The 26,666-nt window shown below is 37.8% G+C and overlaps 4 protein-coding genes across 5 annotated transcripts; 2 read left to right on the top strand and 2 right to left on the bottom strand.

Moving 5' to 3' along the window:
- Nucleotides 1-2,019: 2,019 nt before the first annotated feature.
- slc34a2a (solute carrier family 34 member 2a) lies at nucleotides 2,020-10,794 on the bottom strand. The gene is made up of 13 exons (XM_059328820.1): nucleotides 10,771-10,794; nucleotides 9,621-9,684; nucleotides 9,387-9,497; nucleotides 8,215-8,343; nucleotides 7,191-7,334; nucleotides 6,967-7,078; nucleotides 6,180-6,372; nucleotides 5,588-5,683; nucleotides 5,377-5,497; nucleotides 4,771-4,938; nucleotides 4,558-4,674; nucleotides 4,074-4,198; nucleotides 2,020-2,583 (listed from the first exon to the last, which is right to left on the bottom strand). The coding sequence occupies exons 1-13, from the start codon at nucleotides 10,792-10,794 to the stop codon at nucleotides 2,020-2,022; spliced, it is 1,968 nt and encodes a 655-aa protein (XP_059184803.1).
- Nucleotides 10,795-14,213: 3,419 nt separating this feature from the next.
- Nucleotides 14,214-17,327, top strand: LOC131975877 (OCIA domain-containing protein 1-like). Of its 2 annotated transcripts, none has more exons than XM_059338692.1 (8): nucleotides 14,214-14,406; nucleotides 14,639-14,723; nucleotides 14,841-14,894; nucleotides 14,990-15,037; nucleotides 16,150-16,279; nucleotides 16,371-16,540; nucleotides 16,800-16,970; nucleotides 17,115-17,327. In XM_059338692.1, exons 1-8 carry the CDS (start codon nucleotides 14,353-14,355, stop codon nucleotides 17,150-17,152), a joined length of 750 nt encoding a protein of 249 aa, XP_059194675.1. In that variant the 5' UTR covers nucleotides 14,214-14,352; the 3' UTR covers nucleotides 17,153-17,327. The 2 variants fall into 2 exon arrangements, with proteins under 2 accessions (XP_059194675.1, XP_059194684.1); XM_059338701.1 differs by having other exon boundaries at nucleotides 14,247-14,406; nucleotides 14,639-14,748.
- Nucleotides 17,328-17,755: 428 nt separating this feature from the next.
- rhbdd2 (rhomboid domain containing 2) lies at nucleotides 17,756-20,217 on the bottom strand. Its single transcript, XM_059338680.1, has one exon. The coding sequence runs from the start codon at nucleotides 19,106-19,108 to the stop codon at nucleotides 18,101-18,103; it is 1,008 nt and encodes a 335-aa protein (XP_059194663.1). The 5' UTR covers nucleotides 19,109-20,217; the 3' UTR covers nucleotides 17,756-18,100.
- A 109-nt stretch (nucleotides 20,218-20,326) lies between these two features.
- Nucleotides 20,327-25,687, top strand: chic2 (cysteine-rich hydrophobic domain 2). Its single transcript, XM_059338711.1, has 6 exons — nucleotides 20,327-20,641; nucleotides 22,375-22,429; nucleotides 22,734-22,889; nucleotides 23,022-23,078; nucleotides 23,169-23,228; nucleotides 24,291-25,687. Exons 1-6 carry the CDS (start codon nucleotides 20,508-20,510, stop codon nucleotides 24,339-24,341), a joined length of 513 nt encoding a protein of 170 aa, XP_059194694.1. The 5' UTR covers nucleotides 20,327-20,507; the 3' UTR covers nucleotides 24,342-25,687.
- Nucleotides 25,688-26,666: the final 979 nt, after the last annotated feature.

Genomic DNA, 26,666 nt, shown 5'->3' with positions numbered 1-26,666 from the left:
AGTTAAATATATTTACTTAGATGCACATTCATCTAGTTTCATTCTACATATTCCTTGAATACAATTATCCGTCTCAATTACAAAATAATTTTTACACCTTAAAACGATGTGATAAGGATCTCAATGTGTCTTTAATACACAGTAAGAACAAGATTTTTCTTTCTCTGTAAATAAAATAAAGATGATAGAAAGGTGGAAACCTGATTTCTTAACAAGTCTGTGTTTTGTGATACCGACTGACTGTATCTACTGTATATTAGTGCACAAAAGCATAACATCCTGTTTTTCACATTTTAAAAATATAATACACTTTCAAACTTTCACTAACCATTTACTATGAATACTTTGTTTAACTTTACATTGCATACACTTAATTTGTATTTAATCATTTCAATTATTATCGTTACAGAATAAAATCCAATAACTATATTATAATATAATATTATAATAATCTTAATTCCTCCAAGTTTATTTAGATATTATTTAGATCAACGGTAAAGAAAATACTATACTACAAATACTATAGGATAAGTCTATATTTTTCTTATTGTCAACATATCCCATTAAAAGATCAAATATGACATTACAAGACAAAACATGACAATGAATTGATCCAACGAACAAGCATCTGCAGTGTAGATACAGCATAGATCTCTGTGACACAGATCTCTTCTGTTGTCCAACAAGACTAGGCGCCCTATCGTACATGCGGTGCAAAAGTGGCGCACAGAATCGCTAGTTTCAGAATGACACGTTGTCATTTTCACGCCCAGCGGCCACGTTGCGAATGTACTTGTGCCCATCTGTGCACCCATGGGTGTGTGGGTCCTAAAATGAGTTGTTGGCACATTGCTATCTTGAGGCAGCAGAAAGTGATTGTGCTAATGACCAAGAACATCCCGGTCTAAAGTTAATGGTGCAGTATATTACTGCTATCTAAAGAGCTCATTAATCAGATAGTAAGATATTACAGTAATGCCAGCAGGTCTGTGAGGCATAGCGGTGCTTTGAGTTAAATGCTAACATTAGAATGCTAACATGTGATACAAGGTGTCCCGGAGGAACTCTTGTGAAATCTTAGTGCTGAACAAATTCGGGTCACGGGGGGCTGGAGCCCAGCTGACATTCGGCAAGAGGCAGGGTACACCCTGGACAGGTCTCCGGACTATAGCAGGGCAGACACATAGTGACAGACAACCAATCACATTTTCATTCACAAGACCTGGAGAGAAGCCGCGCGGACACTGGGAGAACATGTACTCCACAAAGAAGAGCTGCAAGCCAGATTCGAACCCACAAACCGAGGTGAAAGAGCCCTTGTGCTGAACAGAAAACCATGGATTAAGTAGTCAAGAACACCTTTTGCTAAAATTAAAAAATCAGCTGCTTTTAACTGCTAGCATGGCAAAAAAAATATCAGCATGGCAAACAAACATTATGTGAACAACTGTAGTTTTTTAAAATTTGATCCCACAAACACCCTGCCAGAAATACTCACTATTAATCCACTGCTGAAAATAGTCCCTAACAAATGCATTATTTCCTTCTGTTTGGGTATATTTTCTTTAAACTACAGTGCCCTGCTGCTTTAGGAAATCCGTTTGCCCTTTTTAAAATTGAAACTATAAATGTGTGAGCTATTTTTAAAATTTATGCCTTCAGCAGCCAACTGGCTTGAGGCTGAAAGCCACAGGCCGGGTATGGAAAGTCAGAAAGTACTGAGAAACCAACGCACTGTGGGATTTGTTGACAATAGCAAAATAAAACAGAATATACTTATCCTTTAAAGGCCACTTCAGTTAACACCTTTCAGCTGAAAGACAGGCACTTTCATGCATGTGTAATCTTCTTTGTCTGGCTCTTGATGTGCTGAGAGTTTGAATTCACTTTATAACCATTTCTCACCTTACACTGTAGTAAGCAATAACTTAAATATTACAGAAATTTGAGATTTTTTGTGCCATGACCAGTGCACTTCTTGCCTCACACAAATAGTCACACATATTTGTATCTAAAATCTCAAAGACGGGTCATTTTAAGAATCTTGAGCTCTAAATTTATCTCATTTTCCACCTCCTTCTCTGCACTCATGGCAGGGTTATCATACACCTCTGTGTGTGATTTGTTGTTCTTTTCCACGGATTCTTTCTCTTTGGGTTCTTCGTCAGTGGCTATCTGGCAGCATTTGCAGCAGCAACAGCATTTGGCAGTAATCACACCAACCACTTTGTCCCAGGGAGCCAGGGAGTGGGCCCAGAGAGGGAGGAAGTCCCAGGATCGCAGTGCTGCCGGCAGGCACCCAGGCCTCTTTTTCTGCAGCACGTTGATCACAATGATGACGATCAAAATGAAGATTAGAGGTGCACCCACGCCCACCAGTACCTGCCAGCCCGCCAGCGACAGGCTGAAGACGAAGAGCGGTAAGAGGAAGAAGCAGCAGATGATGTAGACAGCAGCAAACCAGCGGTAAGAGGCGGTGATGTTCCCCAGGCCTTTTGCCAGGCGGATGGGGACGCGGGTGAAGGGGATTGGATACCACAGTATGATGCCAGAGATGTTAAACAGGAAGTGCACGAGGGCAATCTGGAAACAACATCAACAAACTTCATTGAGATGTTTCACTTATTATTTCCACAAATATAAATAAAACCTTTTTTGTTTTATTGTATTGGTAAATCATTACTTTATATGTCTGTAATTTCCTAATACATTGTCAAAAAAAAAATCTGTTTAATTTACAATAAAATACCAGCAGCTGTGATTGCCAGAACTTCACCGTAAAAAATGCAATGAGTGGGTTTTCTATTGTAAATTTAAATGTAATTATCAGCAAAACTGTAATTTAGACTGAATAATCCTGTTATTTTTAGGGTAATCTTTGTGACATTATTGTATTTCTCTATTAATTTGACATACATTTAAAAAATATATTTTTACATTTTAAGTTTTGTACTATTCCTTGATTTATGGTAATTAAGTGTCTACTACGGTGATATGCCCTATTTCTGATGCAATTTGACAGTGTTTTACTGTAATTTCTACAAACTTTGTTTACAGTGTAAAGGTTTCAAGGAAAGAAATATGTACTATGTACTGTATGTTGTATTTAGTATGTTAAATAGAAACAGTGTTTAATTGATTGATTGACTTCCAACTATTAATTTAAATAATTTTCAGCGGACAAAAGTTTCCAATGCAAATTACTACTAACTTGGGTTAAATAGAGCTTTTCCTTAAAAGAAATTCCCATTTTCCCTATTGGCCTTTTTCATCCCAAATTACTTTTTTAGGAAGCCTCCTAGAAAAATAATAATTACCCAATTTTCTGGTAAAACTAAGAATTTAAAGATCGTTACTTATATTTTAGATTCCACAGTCATTACTGACATCCCTAATGTAATTCAAAAAGCAACAATTTCAAATTAGTAATTTGGACTTTTGTATGAAAGTTATAAAACTCCAAAATGCCAGTGTGCTTAGAATCATCTATCTATAAAGCAAGAAGTGTGTGTGTGTGTGTGTGTGTGTGTGTGTGTGTGTGTGTGTGTGTGTGTGTGTCTAGGGCATATCTCGCTGACTGTTAGTCAGACTGACCTAAGGTTTTGTATGTGGCTTGCGCATGGCACGAAGGTGTGCATCCTCGATTTTGAAGATTTTTCAAAATATCATTATTTACACCGCCTACACCTGGTCAGTAACACAATTCACTCTGGATTTCCATGCCTGACTCATCTAATCTGTAAGACTATTTAGCCTACCTATCTTTTGGAGTTTTAAAGTGCGCTACAAGGTTCGAGTTTCCAATAATATTCAAATAATTTCCAGTGAATATCAATGTTCAGTGTGTATGTGCTGGATGGTGTGCGTACCTTATGAAAAGTACGTGTTTTATGGAGTTGCAGACATTGTAGTGTGGCATGTAATGTACGAATACATACTTCCTACGGGCCCTGCACGAGTACTTTTAACACAAAGACAGGCTAGGACAAAACAGGCTTCCTCCACCAAATAGTTTTCATATCTTGGACAACTTGACAACAGCTTTTTTGTTTTGTATGTGTGTGATGACTGACCTGTAGAGCATTAGCCAGTGTGTCTCCAGGACTAGCCATAGCTGCCAGGATGGCTGTGGTTGTGGTGCCAATATTTGAACCCAGAGACAGTGGGTATGCTCTTTCTATGCTGATGACACCAATACCTGTTTAAACAAATGGGAAATGGATTAAAATATACATTTTCACACCCTCTCTCTGTCTGCCATCAGTGGTTTAAATGTTTCTCCTTCAAACTAAAGCTGTAGGTTTGTCTAAAGAACAATGAATCACCTTACACACGTATGTACAATGTTACAACGTTACACTTTCATTTTGCAGATGCTTTTATCCAAATCTACTTGTGCATTGTTTAAGTGTCACAGTGAGAGAAGAACAAGATACAGAAACATTAAGGAAAGTAGAACCAGTGTCTATTTTAGGGGATTTCATGTACAAACGATACATAGATTTTTAAAATGAATGAAATGGATGGATGCAAGGCGGGATGAAGGATTGACCTCACCAACAAGTGGAGTAATGGCTGAGGTGAAAACCGAACTGCTCTGTACGATGAAGGTCATCCCAGCTCCGACTACAATAGCAATGTAACCTGTGACCCATCCGAATGGGAAAGGGAAATCTGTACAAGCAAACACACACAGCATCCATGTATTACAAACCAGCACAGTCAATCCCAGTCATTGTATTCTAGATATACAGTGTGCAGGCTGCTCACCAGTGTTAAGGATCTTCTTGATGACTAAAGCCACCTGTCCCTTCAGCATGGAGTTGAGCAGCTTCACGATCAGGATCAGGCAGGAGCAGAGCACCAGCAGAGACAGAGCCAGCAGGATCAGACCCACTGCCAGGTCAGGCAGATTCACATCCACAAAGAGATGCTTACCTGTGGACACAGAAACAAACATGCATGTAAGAACAAATGACACAATATGGATATAGGCAAGCAATGGCTATTAAAGCTGCATAAACACATTCACTTATAGTACCACTTTAAAAAGTTGTTAAGGTTGATGTGTTGCCAGATGCTCCTCACTTTTTGCTTTAAAGAAAACAACAACAGGTGTCTTATGCAGTTGTATCTATTAAATATTGTAAACAAATAAACATAAATGCAATTGCCAACTGTTAAAACTAAAACACTTAACTAAAAATGAGTAAAAGCTGAGAAGTGATGTTATTGTCACTGCACACCTCAGGCATGCCATGGGAAATGAGGCCAAACATGATGAAAATATAATATATTATATTGTTATGTTTACATTATGTAAAGATTACAGTTTTAGCAAAATAAGACTAGAGAAACTGGAATTACTGGTCTTACATTTCTGTATATTGAACGTTTCAGAAATGTTCTTCAGTGTGAAGGTGTAGTTGCCATCAACCCAGCAGAGAGACGGAGACGTGCAGTTTTCCGGACCAGGAACTGTGACGTTCTTTAAGGTCTAAAACACAGTGACAGTTTGACAATAAAGATTTAAATCTTCTTTATGTTGTTGGATTTTTGGTACGTAGTCAACATGCTTTGTTCTTACAGTGTTGGTGAAGGTTTGGCACCATTTCTTGACAAGACTCTTATTCCTGGCTTCTGAGTCACCGGTGGCGATCCCACTAATGACAGACTCATCCAACTAAGTCAGGGAGAAGGAGGGCAAACAAGCAGATATGTAGACAAAGATAATAATGGTATATACCATAATACTCTGATACACTGGTGATTTCTTTCAGAGAGTAAAAATATGTCTAAGCTCAGGTATGAACTTAAGAGCATGACATTTACAAACATAGACATTTCTTTCCTGATAAAATATTTGCAAAGCTAATGTTGTAATATTTTAAATCAGGATCTGATTGCTAGCAGTGCTTCCTCCTTGCATTTAATGATGCATTGCTGCGTTTCTTGATTCATTGCCACCAACAACTGTTGCAGAATAACATGAAACCAGGCAAGATGTGAACCATTATACATACTATTACTACTATTACTAATTATACATTTCTCTGGAGAGCTACTAGTCCCAAAAAATTCCACAGGGTAGCTTTAATGCCCTAATGACGAGAATTTTCTTCAGATTTGGACAATCAAGGTGGTTTGCACAAGTAACATATTAACAAATTGCATTTTACCTGTATAATTGACTCAGTGAGGACATCAGTAATCACATTCAACAGGTCTGGGGCCTCTCCACTCTGAATATTGAAGGAGTCGATGATGAGCTTGGTGACTATGTACAAATAACCAGTGGCGACCTCCAGAGGCAGCAGCACCAGCACAGACAGCCAGTTGAAGAAGTCGTGCACTGTGGCTCCTGCAAAAGCCCTGAGAGGTAGATAAATGCAAAGTAAAATTATCTTCAATCTTTTGAACAGGAGCTTCATATTATTGTTGTACAGGAATAAGCAATAAAGAGGTCACTAAGCAGGTCAGTAAAACTGTATATAGTAGCCTAATAGTAATAACCAAATTTGGTGATTTTATTATTTTTTAGATACACTTCTTACTTAGGTGAAATACAGGATATAGCTTTGTGCATTATATGTTGACATATATATTTAATGTGTTGTAGATTTATCCTAATCCATTGCCACAAAGCTAAAAAAATGAAAAAAGAAAGAAAAAGGCTATTTTCTAACCTCATCAAAAGCTGTCAGTTTGTATATGTTTCTCACAGACTGCAATTAAAGTTTTGATACTTAATGGTTAAACTCACTACCTGTGCTGTTCTGATGCAGTTGACCATTACAGCATCAGGGGCGGACAGTGCATACTGTTGCATGTGAATGTAGCATTGTGCCGACTTTATCTCTGCATGTTGCTGTGGTTCACAGCAGAACACAATGTTCTTCAGAGCATTTTGTGGACTTTCTGAACTGCAGAGGAAGGGAGTCAAAGGCAGCAAATACTAATGATTACCTGCGAAAGACGCTGCGGTCACCAGCCTGCGTCATGGCAACAAGTGTGTTGGTGACAGAGGTACCGATGTTGGTGCCCATGATGATGGGAACAGCCAGCTGGACAGTTAGCACTGAAAGCAACACAGGTCTTCTTCATCATCAGTCGTCCTCCACACTCCCAATATCATCATTATCAACGGTGTGTGTGTGTGTGTGTGTGTGTGTGTGTAGGCCCGTACTCACATCCAGAGGAGACCATGCTGACAACTATGGAGGAGGAAGTGGACGAGCTCTGGACCAGCAGGGTGACGAGGACACCGATGACCAGACCAGCCAGAGGGTTGGACAGTACTGTGTTGTCCTGAAAGATGTCTCCTGCTGCTTTACCTGCAAAAGGTGAACACAGGAGCATGTGTGCATTCATGGGTCAGCAACAATAGTATGCAGTAAAAAAATATCAATGTGTACCACTGTACTTTTGTATATGTGATAGATAAGAGAAAGACATTTAAGACATTTTGACATATTACAGTAGAAAAAGCACAAGTGTGAATAATGATATTACTAATGGCTGAATTCCATTTTAGTTTCTGGGTCCTGCTAATGTGCACGCTGCACTTGACTGAAACGCTGAACATTACACTCATTGCACATATGTTCTCCAATTCGCTCCCACTTTAACATGTTTGCACTTCTAGTTTGTTTTTTTAGTTTGGTCTTGGTTGCTTGTTTGTATTGTATTTTTATTTCATACTATTTATTTATTTCTATCTTTATTCTATTTCAATTTTATTGTTCTGTCTTTATTACCTCAATCTGTTTTTACTTTGTACTTGTGCTGCTGCAAAACCTGAATTTCCCCCATGGGGGATCAATAAAGGAATATCTATCTTATCTTATCTTAGAACAAAGTCATTGTTCAGTTTGTAACTTAAAAAGGAACAAAAAATCAGCAAACTAGTCAAACATCAATTTCTGATTCACTGATTGACACTGATTGGTTGTTATTCTTCGTTGTTCGTGTGCGGTGGATTCTTGCACTAGCACTAAGAGGACCTGATTTTTTTCACATATATATTTCTAATCTACTGTCAAGGTATAGTGACAGTTTCAGCAAAGATGACAAAACGTTATTTTCATGAAAGTTACCTTGTGAATCTTTACTGTTATTAGAAGCTCTTTTTCTACTGTTCTATTTCTATTGTGAAAAGCTTCTGGGTCATCATGACACACAAAGGTTGCTTCAGGTAAGTGTCACTGTGTTTACCTCCAACCAGCTGGAAAGCTGAGCTGAGGATGTCTAGAGAGCAGATGAACATGTAGAGGAAGCCCAGCAGCAGGATGAACTTCCCCACCGACACGACCACTCTCAACACCTTCCCCTTGGTATCCAGAGCTGAGAAGAGAGACAAGACGTGAATGGGATTAAACCCAGTATAAAAGAAGGAAAACCTTATTTGAAGCTCTGTGTCATGTAACTGTGTCAGCGAGCCAGAATGTAAAGTTGTAGGACCCTGGAACTGGTAAAGCTAAATGGAATAATCACACCTTTGGTTTTCCTGCTGTGTCAAATATCTGCAGTGAAAAAGTTATATTGCTCAGTGCACTGAGTGGAGAGTCTAAAGAAACATGTTGGCACAGACTCTGCTGCCTGTCTGGCTACTATCTTTATCACATCCATTATGATTTTCGATCTACATTCCTTTTAAATAATCAGATTAGTGACATCAATTTGATTTATTGTCCATCAAATGAGGCAATGATGTCTTAGGATTTCTGCCAACTAGAGTGCTTTTAAAAAATAAAAAAAAAAGTATTAACTTTCTTTAGAAGTTTTGATGTTATATTGTGTAACACCTTATTGTCAATTTGATGTATTCTGAATCAATCATAAATATAAAATGCATGTTTGTATAAGTATTCACCCCCTTTAATAAGACACAGCTAAAAGTTGTGCAGTCTGATACACATGTACCTGGAAGGTCCATTAAAAAGAGGAACACAGAAAGAAGTCACATTAAATCTATTTTGATTTGACATTGTTAAATGAACATCAGATCAAAGTGATAAAATATGATCTTGCCAAGGGGTTAAATACTTTTTTTGGACTTCATTATTATATTTTGGACTCTTATATTATTCCATACTTGTTATACTGCATATACTGTGAATGTATTAATGATGTACAGCTGTATGTGCATGTTTTTAGCTGTACAACAACACTGAACTTGATAGCTCCTGTGTGCTTATATAACAATGCTATGTGGGACACTTTATCACATCGACAGTATGGCTATATGTAATCCATTAGGCATGTAAATGTATTACTTACTGACCATGCATGTATATCTAATCAGGGTACGCGTGTTCCTTTAAAAACACAAGGATAAGACAACAGTGTACTTGTCCTTGTAATAATGTTACATTACAGGTCATCACCTGACCATGGGACCCCCGTGTCCTTCAGCTCCGGCAGGTCCCAGGGGTCTCCGTCCTCCGGCTCCTCCTCAATCAAAGCCACAGTGGAGTGTGCAGGGCTCGCTTTGATCTCTAACACAGACAAAAAGCCTGAATACATTGACTGTCCTTTTTTGTGCAACTATAAACAGCACATGTAACTTTCATCTAAATGATTATTAGCTTTCTGGTGCATTTTATACAATATGAAAATACCTTTTGTCTTTTTTCCATCTTTGTCATTCAGGTCCTCCTTGCAATTGTTTTGATCAGCCATTGGCTAAAAAAATAAGAAATAAAGATTATAAAAAGGATTTAATGTGAATTGAAGAAAGTGTTTGCCTTTTAAATCTTGTTTGTCACTATTTAAAGGTCTCTTTCAAGACACTCTAGCAAACTCTTGGGATGAGGTGTCAGTGTTGAAAAAAATACTTTATAACGAGATTGCAGTTAGATAAAATATGCCAACCCGAATGTTATGTCAACGAACAGTATTTAATCCCCTGTTCTGTTAGAAAACTCTAACAAAATCACTATTGATTGACAGATTGACTGTCAGGGCATTGGGTTCAGAAATGTGGACTGCGGAGGCTGTTGAAATTGAAAGCAAATAAATCAATAAATAAATGTGCTTTCATATGTACCAAATATAATAAAATAATAATTTTAAAAAAGCAATGTATAAATTAATTAATTGATAAAGAGTGACAAACTTATTTTTGTTTAATTATGAATAAATGCATTTATTAAGCATATTGTTATTTCCTTATTTATTAACTATCATATATAGTTTTCCCTTTTATTATTTTTTTAATTGTTATTTTGTATTTATTTGTTTTTTTGTTTAGAATTTATTTATCAAATAATTTATTTTATTTTTATTTTTTTCTATTTTGGCAGCTTCCTTCCTCCGTACGAAAATATCACACATACAGACACGCACACAGACAGACACGCATGCACACACTCTCCCTCACATGCCAGAGTATTGATCTTGACCGTCACATGGTCTAGCTGCAGTAAAATTCCATTCACGCAACAGTATGACAAAGAAAGAAAGCTACCAGCTATATTGATATGTTTTGTGTTTCACTTGGTCTAAGATATGTTAGTGCAATGAAGTAAAACCAATTCATTTTTTTCTAATTTATTATATTTGTGTAATAGTCAGGTATTTATAAAAGGCTTAATTATAGCAATAATAAAATGTTGTGTTCAATTTACCCTTGAGGCATAATATGGCATTAAATTTAATTAAAACATACAAATGAACAAAATATGAAATAAATTAATTAATAAAAATTCATTTAATTTTTTTTCAGTAGGAATAAACAGACAGATCAATAGAAGCCATGCTTGTTCTCACCTGTGGCAGGCCGAGTGAGTCCATGCTCCCTGTGTGTGCTGAGCTCACCTGGGCTTCAGCTTTAGAAATACCTCCTCCTCACAGGTAGAGTAAAAAGGTTGGAGGAGGGGGCGGGGGGTCCGTGGAGGGCAGAAGAGATCGTGATGTGCAGCGTTCACATCACCAGGAAAACTCCCGTCTCATAGATAAGATGAACACACCTTCTAACCTTGATGAGTCTTACCTGACACTGTTGTAATCTTGCTGCAAGTTGTGTTGCAATCCAACTCACATGGTCCCTGATAAGTCATGAGTTGGTGGTGTCTACCCTCACCTGCACCCACACCTGCCGTTGTTAACCTGCATACCCAAACACTGGTTTTATGTCTAAAATTCTTGTAATCTCATCTTTTGTTCGTTTGTCCGTTTTGCAAATGTGTCCATCCATTTAAAATAGGAAGTCCTGCAGAGGAATTCCTGTAAAGTACTCTTCAGCTCTCAGAGTGATGATAGCTTCAGCTGGTGGACCCATGGGAGAGGAAGAGTGGCAGAGAGGGGGATGGCTCCCCTGGCAAAGGTTTATCCCACTAACAGACAGACCACATGGGGGTGGGGGGGTTGCCGGATGTGCTACAGAGTTTGTGCATGGGGCTATGTTCTATTTTTGGCACACAATGAGACTTTTTTGTAGGAATCTATTGATTCTCCTAATACAGCTACCCACTACTCAATAGTTCAACATATCAGTGACCTATGTTTAGACTATAAAATGTTGGCTGAGGGAACTTAGAGTAGACGAGGTCAGCACGATGCTGAAGCATTGAATTTCCACAGAAGTTGTGACCTGAAAATGTTAGGTGAGGGGATACACTTTCACAACCTCTATATCTCTTTTTTTCCTGAGGTGCTACACCACAACTGCACTTTTACATCTGAATGCACTAGTGCCATTGTGAAAGGGAGGGGCAGAGGCTGTAGCATGCTCAGTCCTAATGCTACAGTGAAGACAGTGATGCCTGGTATCATATAAAACTAAAAAACCTACAAAGGACTACAAATACACTAGATGTATATATATATATATATATATATATATATATATATATATATATATATATACAGTATGAGCAGCTATATGTATATCTGTTTATTATTTTTTATATTATATTATTTTTATTTCATTTATTTTCTCTTTTTTTACCTTCTTTCTCGTCCATTACTTTTTTTCCCCTGTATGCTGTGGAACACCAGTATTATTGTTTTATAATATCCTAAAATGCAAAAGAAAACAACAAAAAAAACAGTGGAATGATTATGCTGAGATATATATTAAGCAGCACAGGTGAGTACTAAGTGAGTACAGATTGTGCTAATAGTAAATGTTATATACTGATTAAATGCTGGAGATATGATAAGAATAGGTGTACACTATAGATCTAGTGCCCTGCTGCTGTGACCTTATGACTAACATGAACCATGACCCTCCTCTGCCACGCACATCAGCACAGATCAGATACAAATTAATTTTGGTCTGGCGCTTCCTGTTATGTATTGTTGCCAGTAAAACTGAGTGGAAGATAACTGGGACATCAAAGGAAAAAAATACTTCTATTTTTAGTTTTATCAATAAATTTCAGGCTATTGATTGTGATCTAATGATCTAGCCTGAACCCCCATCTGTGCCCTAGACTGTCTAGGCTGTAGCTGGATAATGCTTTGTGTTTTAGTGCTATAGAGAACATACTCGTATCATATGAAACTTGAAGAACTAAGGAATCTATTGGTTCTAACCATGTCATAGCATTTTCTTGAAAAAGGAAGAAATATTAGTCAAAAGTTAGGCTAAGTTTTAGTGAGGGGAAAAACTGGCATGACCATTTTCAAAGGGGTCAATTGACCTCGGACCTCAAGATAATTGAAACAAAATGGGTTCTATGGATACCAAACAAAGTTAGTAAACTTTCTTGGCAATGCATAAATTGGGTATAATTGAAAAGCCAGGACTCTAGCCAAATGTATAGCTGCCCCTGATCTCTACTATCTGGACTCTAACCAAGTTTTGAGTATTAGCATCAAACGTTTTTGTTTTTTGCAAGCACATCTTGTATAAAAGTCAATCAAAGTCTTCTTTGTCAAACATTGTGCAAGTGCAACAGCATCACCTAGGCATTTTGCAATGCCATTACAACATTCCATACTGACATTTCTCACATACAAATAACCTAGCTTACTTTACTTTTCTGACTCAGGAAAAAAGACATGAATTGTTGTAGTCAATACTACCTAGAGGCAACTGATGTAAAATAAAGTATACCCTACATTACAGCAGCACAGCAACAGGCTAGGAAGTAAGACATTTTATATGCAATTAAATAAATTAAAGTGAGTCTAAAAAAAACTAAACTATATGCAATATTTACATTAAATAGCATGGTACTACAGTATATGGTACAGGGGAAAATATGTGATTTTTGTAAGTATTTTTTTTTATGAAAAAAGTTAGTCATCGTGTAAATGCCTGTATAGGTTGGCATGCAAGGCAATGCAGCTTTATTTATGAAGCACATTTTATTACAAAGAAACTCAGTGTGCTTTAAAATACATCAAGCACATGTATGCAGTGCCGTAGTTCAGTTTAGTTAGGTGTATTTTTCTTTTTAGTTTACTTTAATTTTCTAGTTTAGTTTAGTTGAAAAGAGATTACTTTTTTACTTCTATTTTTTGTGGCCTGTTTTTCCATCTGTATTCCCTGGTCAAGCCCTTACAAAATACCTCATAATACAACAAAGCAGACTGAAAATAGATGGCAGCAGAAAAAAGAGAGAGTTTAGTGCTAACATAATAAAATATAAAATGTTATCAACAATAGTATTTTTAAACATAAAATATCAAAGTATATAGTCTCATGTGTAATATATGCACAGTTTATGTAGTATGCACAAAATATACAGTAACAATTTTATAATTTTATATCAAACAAGTATATAATCAATTAAATAATATGAAAAATATGGCCTGTAAAATCAAACTGAAACTACCATGATAAAACATATAGGCAAAATATAATATGAATATACACAAATAATTATATATTATCATCATCATCATCATCATCATCATTATATAGCGATATATATTATATACAGCGATGTAATATAGCGTTAGATAGATAACAAATACATATGCTACTGCTCTGTATTGCCCTATTGCCATGTATTATTACAACCAAAAGTAAATTATTAAGTTATTGTGGCTTTATGATTTGTAAGACACCAGAAGACGTAGGTCGCAATGAGTCCTAGACTTTCAAAATAAAAGTTTCGATTGTCCAACTGAAATTTACTATTTTAATTACAGCAATTTATAATTATTTAAAAAAATAAATAATTTACCTCTGGGTATTTTTTCGCCTTTTTATACAACCGCAGCTCACCCACAAAGATCACCTATTTTCCTTTTTCTTTTTTTAACTTCCGGGTTATCAATGCTAGGTGGAGCAATGACATTGTACCAAACAGAATTGAAGTCAAACCGTCGAGTGGCTTACAGTTTATTATTTCACATGCTTTGAAAGTTTAAATCAGCACTGACATTGCCGTCAACATGTCATCCCCCACCACAGGTTTTAACGACGAGCTGCAGCCCGAAGGAGCGCAGGTAAACACACCGATAAACGCGCGTTAACCAACTTGATGCTATCTTGCTAGCATCAAGTTAGCTCGCTAGCGTCAACTTTGAATGAACTGTAGACACTATTGTTGTCTGCTGTTCAAATCTCATTAGCTCGTCTGAAAGTGGGGCTGTAGTGTGGCTTGCCAACAGGTTTAGAGCTTATTAACTAAACCCAATTGTGGTTAACGCTGGTGTTTGTGTGTATGTTACTCTACAGGCGTCAGCTCGCGCTGCGTACGTCCTCACAGATGAGGAAAGGAGGGTGTTCGCAGAGTGCAACAAGGAGAGCTTTTGGTACAGGTGTAAGTGGCTGTCTTTCACACAGAGGTCAGATTAATGATGTCATGTTGTGGAAATGTCTCACCTACAATGTGCATGACCTCTGTGTTGAGTCTGACATCGACATGTTTGCTTCACAGCGTTGCCCCTCTCTTTGATCAGCGTGGGAGTCACTCAAGCCCTACTTGCCAAAGGTAATACTATGCATAATGTAGAGGAATCTGCAAAGTATTTGCTTAGTAAATATAAACACATGGTGAACTTTATGTTTATCTTGTTCATTTTGCAGGTATTGTGACTACATCTCCAAGGTTTGGATCTCTACCCAGATTGGCCTGTAAGTTGATGAATGTTGCTGGGATGATGGTACACTCAGCAGGCTTATACTAATGAGTAGATGTCACAAACACTTCTCACTATAATGCAATAATGCCCAACAACACCACAAACTACAGATTAAAAAAATAATAATAATAATTCAAGACCTCTCAAATAGTTTCAACAAAATAAACAGTCTTTATGGTAGGGTTTATTGCATGACTGCATTAGTTTTGACTAGGTGCATCTAATTAACTGGCTGGTTAATGTATTTATTATTAGACTGATATGAGACAAGGCCTGGATGACTAATCACATTTTATTTTTTATTAAAATTAAGAAAAGTATTGTTGAGCTGCATTACAGCAATGATGCTCTCATTTTGTCTGGTTATTAATCCAGCATGCCCTTAAATGTGTGTGTGTGTGTGTGTATATATATATATATGTTAAGGAGTATTGTATTTGTATAGTATTTGGTTGTGTGTACTATAACTTATTAAAGTCTAATTTGTTTTCATTCATTTTATATTGAATATTTATGTTTAGTAGTTTTCAGTAGTTACACCACAATGCAATATAGCATACCATTGGATTCTGATCCAATTTATTATTTTCTATTATATTATTTAAATGTATATATTTATGTATTGTTAAATTTGTTTATCTATTTTTTACATTGTTTTTGTATTTGTTTGAAGTTAAATTAAATTTACAATTACTAATATTCACTGTTGGACATGTTTAAGTTTAATAAATGCATGATGTTTCCAAAGCAATTAATAATTGTTACATAATTGGGATCTTAATATTTACTAAAATTGTGATAATGATTTTTTTTGCCATAATCAAGCAGCCCTACTAGACATCTTCTTAGGCCGCATTACAGTTAGGTGGTGTATATCTCTGAACTTATTTTACGAGCCTAGAGGTGTAAACAGTTAATGTCTTTACCCGTTCAGCTACAGTATCATACTGACATCAGCAATAATACTTTCACTCAGTGGTTAGATCACCTGCCCCAAGCTGAAATTAAATATTCAAAAGACCAAATAGGCACAGCCAAAATGTTGATTCATCATCATTACTGGAATAATAAAACTGATACATTTAAGTATGTTTGTCTCTCCAGTCGCTGGCTTTTTGGGCTACCTGCTTGGGAAATTTTCATACACGAGGGAGTGCCAGGAGAAGTTGAAGGGGTTGGAGAACTCTCCTCTGGGAGAAATGCTCAGACAGCAATCAGGAACGCCTTTACAAATGTAAGTATCAAACACACACACACATTATGTTGACGTCATGTTTTCATCCAGCAACTACTCCTTGACCATTTTTCATTATTCCCCCACCCAGTCCCAAGAGGCCTCAGTCAGAGATGAGTGACCCAGACACCAAATCATTTGACACAATGTTCCAGCCAGCAGAAGTCCACAGCCAAGCGTCAGTCAAAAGGGATTTTGAATATGGCTATAATCCAGAGCCACCCTTGTCTGTGGGCAAAGAAGATTATTACAGCGCTCCAGGTACTACAGAGAGTTACTATACCTTTTTTCAAATACAATGCAATGATGACCATCCTTTGTGCAAATACGTGTAAAGACACCATTCAGTGCAAACCAACATTTGGACAATAACTTTTGCTAATCCATATGTATTTGTCAAACAGAAATGTGTGATTAAAGCTTAAAGTCTTTCCTACCTCTGCTATGTCAGTGAGTAAAATTTCTGTCAACTTTCCTAGATAACCCTCTATGTCCTTTTCCCTGTCCCCACCACCTCCAGTGGAAGAAGACGAGCCCAGGAAGAAGTCCATCCTCTATGAGGACCTGAGGCTCAAGAACAGAGAGAACTACGAGGTCACGCTCAATCAGAAGGCCGACGCGATGCTCAAGAATCAAGAGCCGATGCACAAAACATTGCCTGAGAGAGAGCCATGGAGACCCAAGAACGAAGGTAAGTTTCTGCTTATGAAAATGGTGTAAAATATATGTTGGGTTTGAAGTGGAGGGATTAAAATTCAAGTACATCTGTTGTCTTTGAATGAATCATTGAAAAAATGATTAAACTCGTCCATCTTTTGTCTCTCTTATGTTACAGTTAAGAAGAACATCTATGGAGATACCTGGGAGGACTGAGTCTTTATATAAAATTAAGATGTAATCTATATGTGGGCTTCACTGACACTGCAGTACATTAGGCAGCCCAGTGGTCATTTTGCGCCAGTTTGACTCAGGTGTCATGAGGTTGTAGAGTTCCTGATAAATCTCTTTGCAAAAGAGTCAATTAAACCAAATCAAATTAGCAGTAAAACTGTCTCTCTCAATGCTTTGAAATCACTGGATGTTACTGTCTACCATAGACTGTCTGAAATATAACATCATGATATGACATCACTTATAGGTTTCTGAAAAGTTGATGTGAGACTCAGTGTAGTACCTAATCCAAAAATGGGGTGGGCGGAAGCAGGTTGAGTGAAAGTCAGGTGCCCTCAGAGGTTGTGTGTTTTAGCAAAGTGGCCACACCCCTAAGTATGCATAACTTTAAGCCCTAATAAATAAACAGTTGTGTCAATGTTTTTTTTTAAATTGGTTTGATTACTTTACCATGACATATATACCAGCATACCAATGTATTGCCTTTTTTTAATTCCATAAAGTTTTAGGAACTTAAATTCTGTTTGCATACTCACAATTTATTGTCCTGAAAATAACATTTATTCTGCTGTCACATGCTTTAAATGTAGGGTTGGATTATGCACATAACCATTTTAAAGATTGATCTAGAGACTTTAGTTTGCACTCATTTGTTTATTGTAGAAAAAAATGGTAAAAAAAAAAAAGTTTTAATGTATATATAAAAGTCTAGAGGGATGTCACTTAAATATACAGTCAGGCAGGCAGCCCACACATATTGGTTCATAACCAAGTAGAGTAGTCCAAGCATTTGACATTTTCAGACAATGCAGTCAACTGCAAACTATGCTGCAGGTGGACAGGTGTTTAACTGAACATTTTTGAGGATATCGCAGAGTAAAGCATATGCATGGTTGGAGTGCTGTAAAGCAATCAGATAAATGACCATGACTAATGACTATGACCATGACCATGGCTATGACCATGGCTATGGCTGTGGCTGTGGTTGTGGCTGCAGCTCTGTCCAAAACTCTGCTCTGAACCATGTCCATGACTTTGTCCAAAGCCATGTGTAGCACCATGTCCATGAGGATTGAGAGGTGTTGGACTGGACAGAGAACTGGTCGAATCCGGCCACCCTTGGTAGGTATTGGCCGCAGTGTTGATGCTGGATAAAGGTGCATAAGCCTGGACCGGGTAGGACCCAGGTGTTGGATTGATTTGTGGAAGAAGGGTCTTCCTCCTCTCCTCTGTGGAAGCAGGGACAAACTTAACACCCCTGATGCTCCTCAACAACCTGAAAGGCATCATCTTCTCCAGAGCACCAGCCCTGGCCTCAGACATGTCCAGGAGAGAGAACAGTCCTTTTCCGTACATCCACCCAACCAGGATGCCAATAATGTTGCAGGGGAGCACACAGTGAGGAATGAGGGCAGTGGTGACTATTAGGAGCACCCAGGGGAGAGCCATGGTTGGGAAACTGACCCCACACAGGAATCCTTTAGTCATTTTGGTGTGCATGGTAGTTAGAGCCACACATGCCAGGACCACAGGAACCAAGCCCTCGGCGGGACTCTGGCTGCTGCTGGCACTTTGCATTAGATCCAGGAAGCTGTAGAAAAAGCCTGTGGTGGTCGACAGCAGGAGGAACAAAAACATGAAGCGGACAGTGCCAACACCTTTCTCCAAACTGCCACTGAGGAACACCAGGGCGGTGATGTTCAGGAGAAGCTGAGCTGACGTTTTGTGGTAAAAAGGGTATGTCAGGAGCCTGTGGAGGTGTCCATCTTGAAACACGGTGGAACCGACACTTAAGACACCCTGAGTGAAGCTGAAGTATGTTTGGATGCCAAACAAAACAATCGATAAAAGTACCACGGTTAGAATCCCACTCGTGGGGACAGGAACCACGTCTTTAATAACTTGGAGGATCATTTTAAAATGGTCAGTTCGTATCATCTTGCAGAATAACGTAAGATATCCACGGCTTAGAGTCTAAAGCAAAACACTTCCTGATCAGGAAGTAACGTTATTGTCATATCCAGACTGATTTAAGACGACATCTTACTTACTGTATACCTGTCGGGCTCTGGGATGGATAACTAAAAGGTTAACCGTCATCCATTAACTTTTTGGCGGCAATATTTTATTCTCTTAATGTATATAGCCGTGATTGAGCGTGATTGAGTCGCAGGTCCCAGAAGCAAGCTAGTTGCAGAAACAAGCTAGTTTGTTGTTCAGAAGACAACTTCTGGTGAAAACCCTTTCAAAATAAAACGTATATTTACAAACTGGCAGAGTTTTTTTTACTGCGTAATAAATTAAAGCATCCAAGTTTATTTGAATATATCATACTCATACCCATATGAGTATCATGATACCCATAGCCTGTGGGATTAAAGTGCAGGGCAAATGTTTCTTCCTGCCAATGTTCATGACATATTTTGAAGGAGAATTAGCTAAACTTCCGGTGTATATACAGTCTATGGCCCTCACCCACATTGGTTCTTACTATCATTTACATTTACCATAGAATAAGTAAGCACATAGTTCTGTACTTTAATATTATGTGAGGTAGGCCTATTTGTATGTCAAAGTGATTTTACTTTATTCCCTACTTTCCTTCCACCACAATTCAGACTGGAAAGTTGAACTTTTTTGTATTGAAATTGAACCTTTCACTCCAGAACAATTATTTAATTTACAGCACGGAAAACACATGATTGCCACACACAAATGATATACCTCACACTTCACAGCTTTTATATTTTGTATTTTTCACCCAATTCTTTGTATTCAATTTGTACTTCGCTGTAAAACTCTTAAGCATTAGCTTAAAATCTGCGTAAGAACTACTAAGAAGTTATTATATTATACTTTTTTGTATTCATTATATAGTATCTTTTTTATTATTTACAATTCATGCACTTTAATTTGTTTCCTTATTTGTTATTTCTTTTTAGATACTAAAACATATTTTCACTGTAAGCCATTATAGTTTTATAATTTCACTGAGCAAGAAAATGGACTTGCTTTTAGTGTTTACACTTATTAATATAAAATATGTTCATATTTATAATAAAATACGATAGGGTGCCATTTACAAAATTAAATAAATAAAAAACGTGAGCACGTCTGTCCCCCTTCCGGTGTCGTACGGTTACTGCGGCGGATGTTGATGTTTTGTCTCGGAGCTGGCTGGACGATGTGAAGTGTGTCGTCTCCGGGACGGCTCGGTCTTATTTGGTGGTTGTCTTCACGGCTCTATTTGTCCTCTTCTCTCGGTAAGGTTCTGCTGTCCGTCGGCGCCGTGTCTGTCCCGGTGTCTCTCCCGGGAAGCGCGAGGCCGAGTCGTGCGATGATGGAGGACTTTGATGAGATCTACGAAGAGGAGGAGGAGGAAGAAGAGGACGAGGACAGGGCCGCGGAGGAGCAGCTCCTCAAGTACGCTCCGGACCCGGTGGTGGTGCGAGGGTCCGGCCACGTCACTGTGTAAGTAACCGGCGACATTTACGGGCATCGAGAGAGGAGTTTACCGTTAACGATCAACCGCCGCGGTCTCCTAGGAGATCTGGCTGTTAGCTAAGTTAGCAACCGCTGGTGACCTAGCCTAGCCAGTTAGCTTCTAAGTTAGCAGCGAGCTAACTCTGGCGAGGAGTGGCTGATTAGACTGAGCTTTCGTTTTAACTCAAGTAGCTACATGACCTAATACATAATTATATACCCTCCGGTATCCGCTTTATGATCCACATACTGTCATAGGCTGTTGTATTTGCTATTTTTGTATCAAGACAGTCTGTCCCCGTCAATTGTTCCACTATACACTGAAAAAAAGTATCATTATATTATATTATTATTTCAATCATCTATATGCATTCTACAAAGAAATACGATTTCAGTGCTTTTACTTTAAAATAGCAGTTTTTCATGTAGTGCATTACTTAGTGATTGTTTATTATGTGTCCTCAGTTTTGTATGTAAATTGAGTCATTCGTTCCAAGTAATATTCAATAAACCAGTTCATTGGCTTAATTAGTTGATATTTCCAAGTAAAATGTAATTGTAATTACTTTAATTGTAATTGTAATTAATCAGTGAATCTGCAATTTACTTGTGTATTTTCATTTTTGAAAGTGGTTCTATTAAATAAATATTACTTAGAAACAGCCTGAGTAAAGATACAAAAACTTTTTGTGTGGAAAAACTTGCCAAGCTTTTTTAAAGTAAATGTCACTCCATTTTTTTCAGTGTATGAGGTTCTTGAACACAGACTCAGACTTGTTTTGTAGGTTTAAAGGGTACATATTTTGCTAAACCTGCTAAACTTCTGCTCTGGAAGTAATTACCGTGCACATAAATTTTGGTTAATTTTGCATACTAGTTTGTAGTCTTAGTAATGATACTGACAGGGAAACTGTGTCCAGCAAGACATTAAAACAAAGTTGTTGTTGTTGCAGCAGTAGGAACTGAAGTTACTGGGTGTTGTATCAAGTACAGTCAGGTAGGGAGGAGCACACAGGGTGCTAGAGTGCAAAGATTATCAGTAGTTTGGGGTTCAAATAGTGTTGAGTTATTACTTTTTTCGCCCTTCATCATTGTTTCTCAAACACAGCTACAACAGGACCCTAAAATATTGGGCATGATGATATATCAGATTGTTTCTTTTTTGATTAGAGCTGCAAAAATTGGCCGGCCAACTAATTTTCTCAATAACCCATACGTAATTTTAAATATGGAGATTTCCTCTTTTTCTCTGTTTTATACCATATTAAACTGAATATCTGGGTTTTGGACTAACAAAACAAGACATTTGTGGACATCACCTTAGATTTCGATTCACTTGGAAATTGACTTTTTTTTGACCAAGTGATTGATCGATTGATCCAGAAATCAATCTGAAGATTACTTGATAATAAGATAATCATTAGTTGCAGCCTTAGCGTTGATGTTTTAATAATGTGTCTTTGGTATGGGGCTCCTTTAGAAACATGATGATGCATTTCAGGAGGTTTATACACATTGCATTTGTAATAATTTACCTCTAATACCTGCTGGGATCAGTAGTTTTACTTTGGATGAGCAAAGTAAAAAGGGAGACTGAAATTTAACGATTTGGTTGATTTAATGAAACTTGGCCAACATTTGTTTATTTAAGCCAGTTATACAAAGTAAGCATATGTCGTCTTATGTTTAATATTCACTGCTGTTTTTCCTCTCTCCTTCAGCTTCGGGCTTAGTAACAAATTTGAGTCAGAATTCCCTTCGGCACTTACAGGAAAGGTGAGTGTATTGTGTTTTTTTATGAATGCATATGAACTAAGGCAAAATAACATTCTCACATTATGGTCACTACAACATGTAACTTATATTCTAGCCACAAGCTGACAAATAGCTATAGCTATTAAAATAACTTCATATTCTGTAGTGCAGAGTGTTTTGTTTTGACCATCAATACGAAATGCGAATTCAATATCTGTGGCACAAATTAAATTGTTGTGAATATACTATGTGAAGCATTCCAACCTGCCATCTAAAACATTAAATGTTACTTTACTAACTATACCACATATGTGCTCTTCCTCAGGTGGCACCAGAGGAATTCAAAGCCAGTATCAACCGTGTAAACAGCTGCCTGAGGAAGACGCTGCCGGTGAATGTGCGGTGGCTCCTGTGTGGCTGTCTGTGCTGCTGTTGCACATTGGGTTTCAGTTTGTGGCCTGTCATCTGCCTCAGCAAGAGGGTAAGAAACTCATCCATTTTGGGTTTGCAAAAAACACACTAAATACAAATTAACCAACAATTCAGAAAAAGGTTAATGTGTTGATTTTTTTAGGTAAAAAGAATGTCATCTAATGTCAATGTTACCTTCCAGACAAGAAGATCTATAGAGAAACTTCTGGAGTGGGAGAACAGCAGACTTTACCACAAGGTGAGCATGAATGGATATAGTATCTGTATAATATTCGTGTACCTTGTTAGGATGTGTTATAAAAATATATTTGATGTTATCTCTTTGCAGTTGTGTTTGCATTGGAGACTAAGCAAAAGGAAGTGTGAAACCAACAACATGATGGAATATGTACGTATATGTTGTGGTGGGATGATGCTATATAAACAAGGCTGGCTTCAGTAGTTTATCTTATCTGACATGCTGCAAAGTGCATTTTGATACTAAGAGGAAATATTTTTAAACTGGGCATATACCATCTCATGGCTGCAATACATTTATTTTCTGTTGCAACAATTGCAAGTTTAACAGTAGAATGACAATGTTCACATTGCCTAGTAATCTACAATGGTATGTGTGCTTGAATGCATTTCATTGTTTTAACGCAGCGGCCTGCTAATTGACATCACATTGCATTGTAGCAAACATTAAGCCAGGGTGATTTTTTGTTGCAGGACAACCCTGTTTTTTCCATACACTGATAATGTTGGTTTGAACATGGCTTCAAAAATTCAACATAGGAATGGGTAATAATTAATGAAATAGATACAGATAACTGTCTATAAACTGTGTCTCAACTGTTCTTTGTGCCATTTTTTTCTATGATAATATTTCCTGTCACTCTTTCCTGTTGAAGCTCCATGTAGACAACCCCCTAAATGAAATAACCGACAGATCAAAGTGCTTCATCACAATGATGAAACGAAAGTGATAGCTACTTTCAGAGTGTCTGGAAATCCTTAAACAATTGAATTTTAATGTAGCGTTTTCAAGGTTTGACAAGTGCTTGGATTTTGAAAAAAGTGCTTGAAAGAACTTTAAATGTAGGTTATATAGGATGTCATGTCTTCTTACTTATGGGTGACACATTTTGAAGTACAATAGTGTGTTGTGTTTTCCTTTACATTGTGACCGTTCTCTAGAATGTTGTCACAAAACCTAATTTTGGTGGTTTATACTCAAAATGACATCTGATTTAATATGATGTACTGAAACAACCTGAATATACTGTAAATAAATATATAATTAATCGCAGCTGTTAAGGGTTGGAAAAACTTTAAAATGTGCCTTGAAAATGCTTAAAGTGCTTGAATTTGACTTGGGTGTAAGGACCCTGCCCCACACGAGAAAACTCAACTAATTGAAAAATCTTTATCGTCTTCTAGTAACAGCTTTTTCTCCTATCCCCTGCAGGTAATCCTAATAGAGTTCTTACCTAAGATCCCCATCTTCAGACCAGACTAGCCTGACCGCGGCTGATCTTAAACCTCCACTGCTGCCCAGCTCCTTCACAGAACCACAATGGCTGTGAAGCTCCCGAAAATTGAACCCCAATATTTTTGTTTACAGGGTAGCATCGATCCTCCCTCTTTTATCCATGACTGTTGTCCCACACATACCTTCTCTTCACTGTTGTTTACAAATCCAGCATCCCAACACTTTGTTTTTGAATTGAATTCACCATTGAACCATGATCGACTGGGCAAGCTGGCACACTGCTGAGCCATGTTAATCGTCTCCAGCCTGCGGGATGTCGGGAAAACCAGCCACGGGCAGCGTTATGGATTTTTTCGGAGCTAGAGCTGGAGACTGGACTCTCGAATTGAGTTCTCTAAGCTTTTACTGGAATTTTATCACTTGTATTTCCCCTAACCTAAGCACATGGCACAGTCAGACCATGATAAAAGAAACACTTTCACATGTTACCTAATGTCTCACCGCCAACTTCACCTGCAAAAAATACACCCCAGTGCTTTTGTAACAGTTGGTTTGGTACTCTAGATCGTTACTAGAGGCCGTGGAGGCAACATTACATGGAACTCCAAAGGAACCTTCATCCAAATCAACTCTGTAGCAGACAAACAGGCGTACAGGAGCATGCTGGGCCAGTGGCCACAACGGCTGAACTCAGTACTGTCACTCGTTTTATTAACTACCAGAGACATCCTCTCCTTTCATATCCGCACACTTCACTGTGCATCACCCCTAACCCAGTGACAATCACACACTCTGACTGTACTCTCTGTAGTATGAATGGGTCTTTATGCTACACATCGTACCTGGAACGACTTGTCTTCAACAATACGTGTGTCCAGGTGATGGGCTGGCTGCCTCGCAACAGCTTCTGAGTCGCAGTGGAACAAGTAAGCTGGAAAGAAAGCCACTAGTGACGAAGAAGAGACACCTTTTTTCTTTTTCAAGTTTTGTTTACTGTTTGGGTGAAAGAGAGGCAGTCAGGGCTTGCAGAACTTTTCACTGTGTTTATTGTCTGTCTGTGTGTGTGTGTGTGTGTGTGTGTGTGTGTCTGTCTGTCTGAGAGAGAAACAAGCAAAAAAAAAAGACAATTCAGACATGAAGATATACTCTTTACTCTGTAAAGCAGGGTTCTTTCTTTGACTTTTTTTTTCCGCCATAACCGATCTTTGTTACTTTTGTTGTAGTAATTTATAAATGCGTGTGTGCACGTATAATCATGCACTCATGAAATGGGCCTCAGTTTTGTTTTTTTTGCAAAGGTATGCCATGGTTGTCTCCTTTTTGTCTTTATGGTCATGTGTCAACACTAAAGCACACAAACGCTTTGTCCTTAACACCTTCACATGGCCTCTATTCCTTATCCGCTGACCTTTGCTTACTTACGAGTATTAAGTTAAGGATGTGGCTTTTCTGAGGAAGTTCCTCTGTTTTAGTGATTATCTGACTCATAGGTAATACCAGGGTTCTGTATTATGAAGCAGGATTACTGAATGTTAGCTTGATAACTGAACTGAGTAGAATCTGACTCTTCCCACAGCAGGAACATTGATTTGAAGCTGCAGAAATCATTTTTAATAACTGTGTAATGTCAAAGGAGTTGCTTGTAATGATGGAGCGCCAGAATAATCACCTGACTGTAGTTCTCCTTAGCTCTACCCGGCTTCTTCATTAGGGCTTCATGATTTGGGGAAAAAATGTAATTGGCATTATTTTTGACAGATATTGCGATATGATCCACAATAATGCAGAAAATTGAAGGACTGCAACTTTTTGCATCATTATTCTCTCAAAAAAAAAAGGGTATTAAAATTATCAGGGTATGATTTTTTTTTTATCTTTACCAAACAGATAAATCCTTTAAAGTCCTTAGAATTTGTTGGCCAGGACATGTCTGCAGCATCACAATACTTGATTCAGAATGGTGTTTTGACATATATTGCCTTTAACAAATATTGCACCTCCTGCAATTCATATATTGCACTTCTTGATTTAGTTATGCAGTCCCTTGTCTCAATTGTTTTTTGTTTTTTTTCTGGCTTGCAGCAGTTTCCAGCATCAGAAAGCTCTGATAAACCCACTGTAAACTACCTGCTAAAGCACCAAACTGCAGACACACTAAGCCACCAGCTGGTGAACGTAGTGGAGCGAATATTGAGCTTACATTCACCAGGTGGCTGAGGACACAACACCAAATCAATGTTGCGTGCTCTGTGTTTACCAGATGTGCATATAGGAAACTCTTTGCTCACAAGTTGTTCCACAGTTCAGTTATCTAGCCATGCAACAATCCTGCTTCCATTATTAACGCCTAAG

This window comes from Centropristis striata, chromosome 1, assembly GCF_030273125.1.
Source record: "Centropristis striata isolate RG_2023a ecotype Rhode Island chromosome 1, C.striata_1.0, whole genome shotgun sequence".
Lineage (NCBI taxonomy): Eukaryota > Metazoa > Chordata > Actinopteri > Perciformes > Serranidae > Centropristis > Centropristis striata.
Note: the sequence above shows the minus strand (reverse complement) of the source record. Positions and strands in the feature narration are given on the sequence as shown.

What these genes read in the sequence shown, in the direction of transcription:
- slc34a2a (XM_059328820.1), bottom strand. Translation starts at nt 10,794, where the DNA reads ATGGACTCACTCGGCCTGCCACAG. An exon ending in AGCTTTCCAGCTGGTTGGAG is followed by an intron (nt 7,335 to 8,214) that starts GTAAACACAGTG and finishes CACCTTTTGCAG; the next exon opens with GTAAAGCAGCAGGAGACATC. An exon ending in GCCAAACCTTCACCAACACT is followed by an intron (nt 5,498 to 5,587) that starts GTAAGAACAAAG and finishes ACTGTGTTTTAG; the next exon opens with ACCTTAAAGAACGTCACAGT.
- LOC131975877 (XM_059338692.1), top strand. Translation starts at nt 14,353, where the DNA reads ATGTCATCCCCCACCACAGGTTTTAACGACGAGCTGCAGCCCGAAGGA. An exon ending in ATCTCTACCCAGATTGGCCT is followed by an intron (nt 15,038 to 16,149) that starts GTAAGTTGATGA and finishes TTGTCTCTCCAG; the next exon opens with TCGCTGGCTTTTTGGGCTAC. An exon ending in AGATTATTACAGCGCTCCAG is followed by an intron (nt 16,541 to 16,799) that starts GTACTACAGAGA and finishes CACCACCTCCAG; the next exon opens with TGGAAGAAGACGAGCCCAGG.
- rhbdd2 (XM_059338680.1), bottom strand. Translation starts at nt 19,108, where the DNA reads ATGATACGAACTGACCATTTTAAAATGATCCTCCAAGTTATTAAAGAC.
- chic2 (XM_059338711.1), top strand. Translation starts at nt 20,508, where the DNA reads ATGATGGAGGACTTTGATGAGATCTACGAAGAGGAGGAGGAGGAAGAA. An exon ending in CTTCGGCACTTACAGGAAAG is followed by an intron (nt 22,430 to 22,733) that starts GTGAGTGTATTG and finishes GCTCTTCCTCAG; the next exon opens with GTGGCACCAGAGGAATTCAA. An exon ending in CCAACAACATGATGGAATAT is followed by an intron (nt 23,229 to 24,290) that starts GTACGTATATGT and finishes TATCCCCTGCAG; the next exon opens with GTAATCCTAATAGAGTTCTT.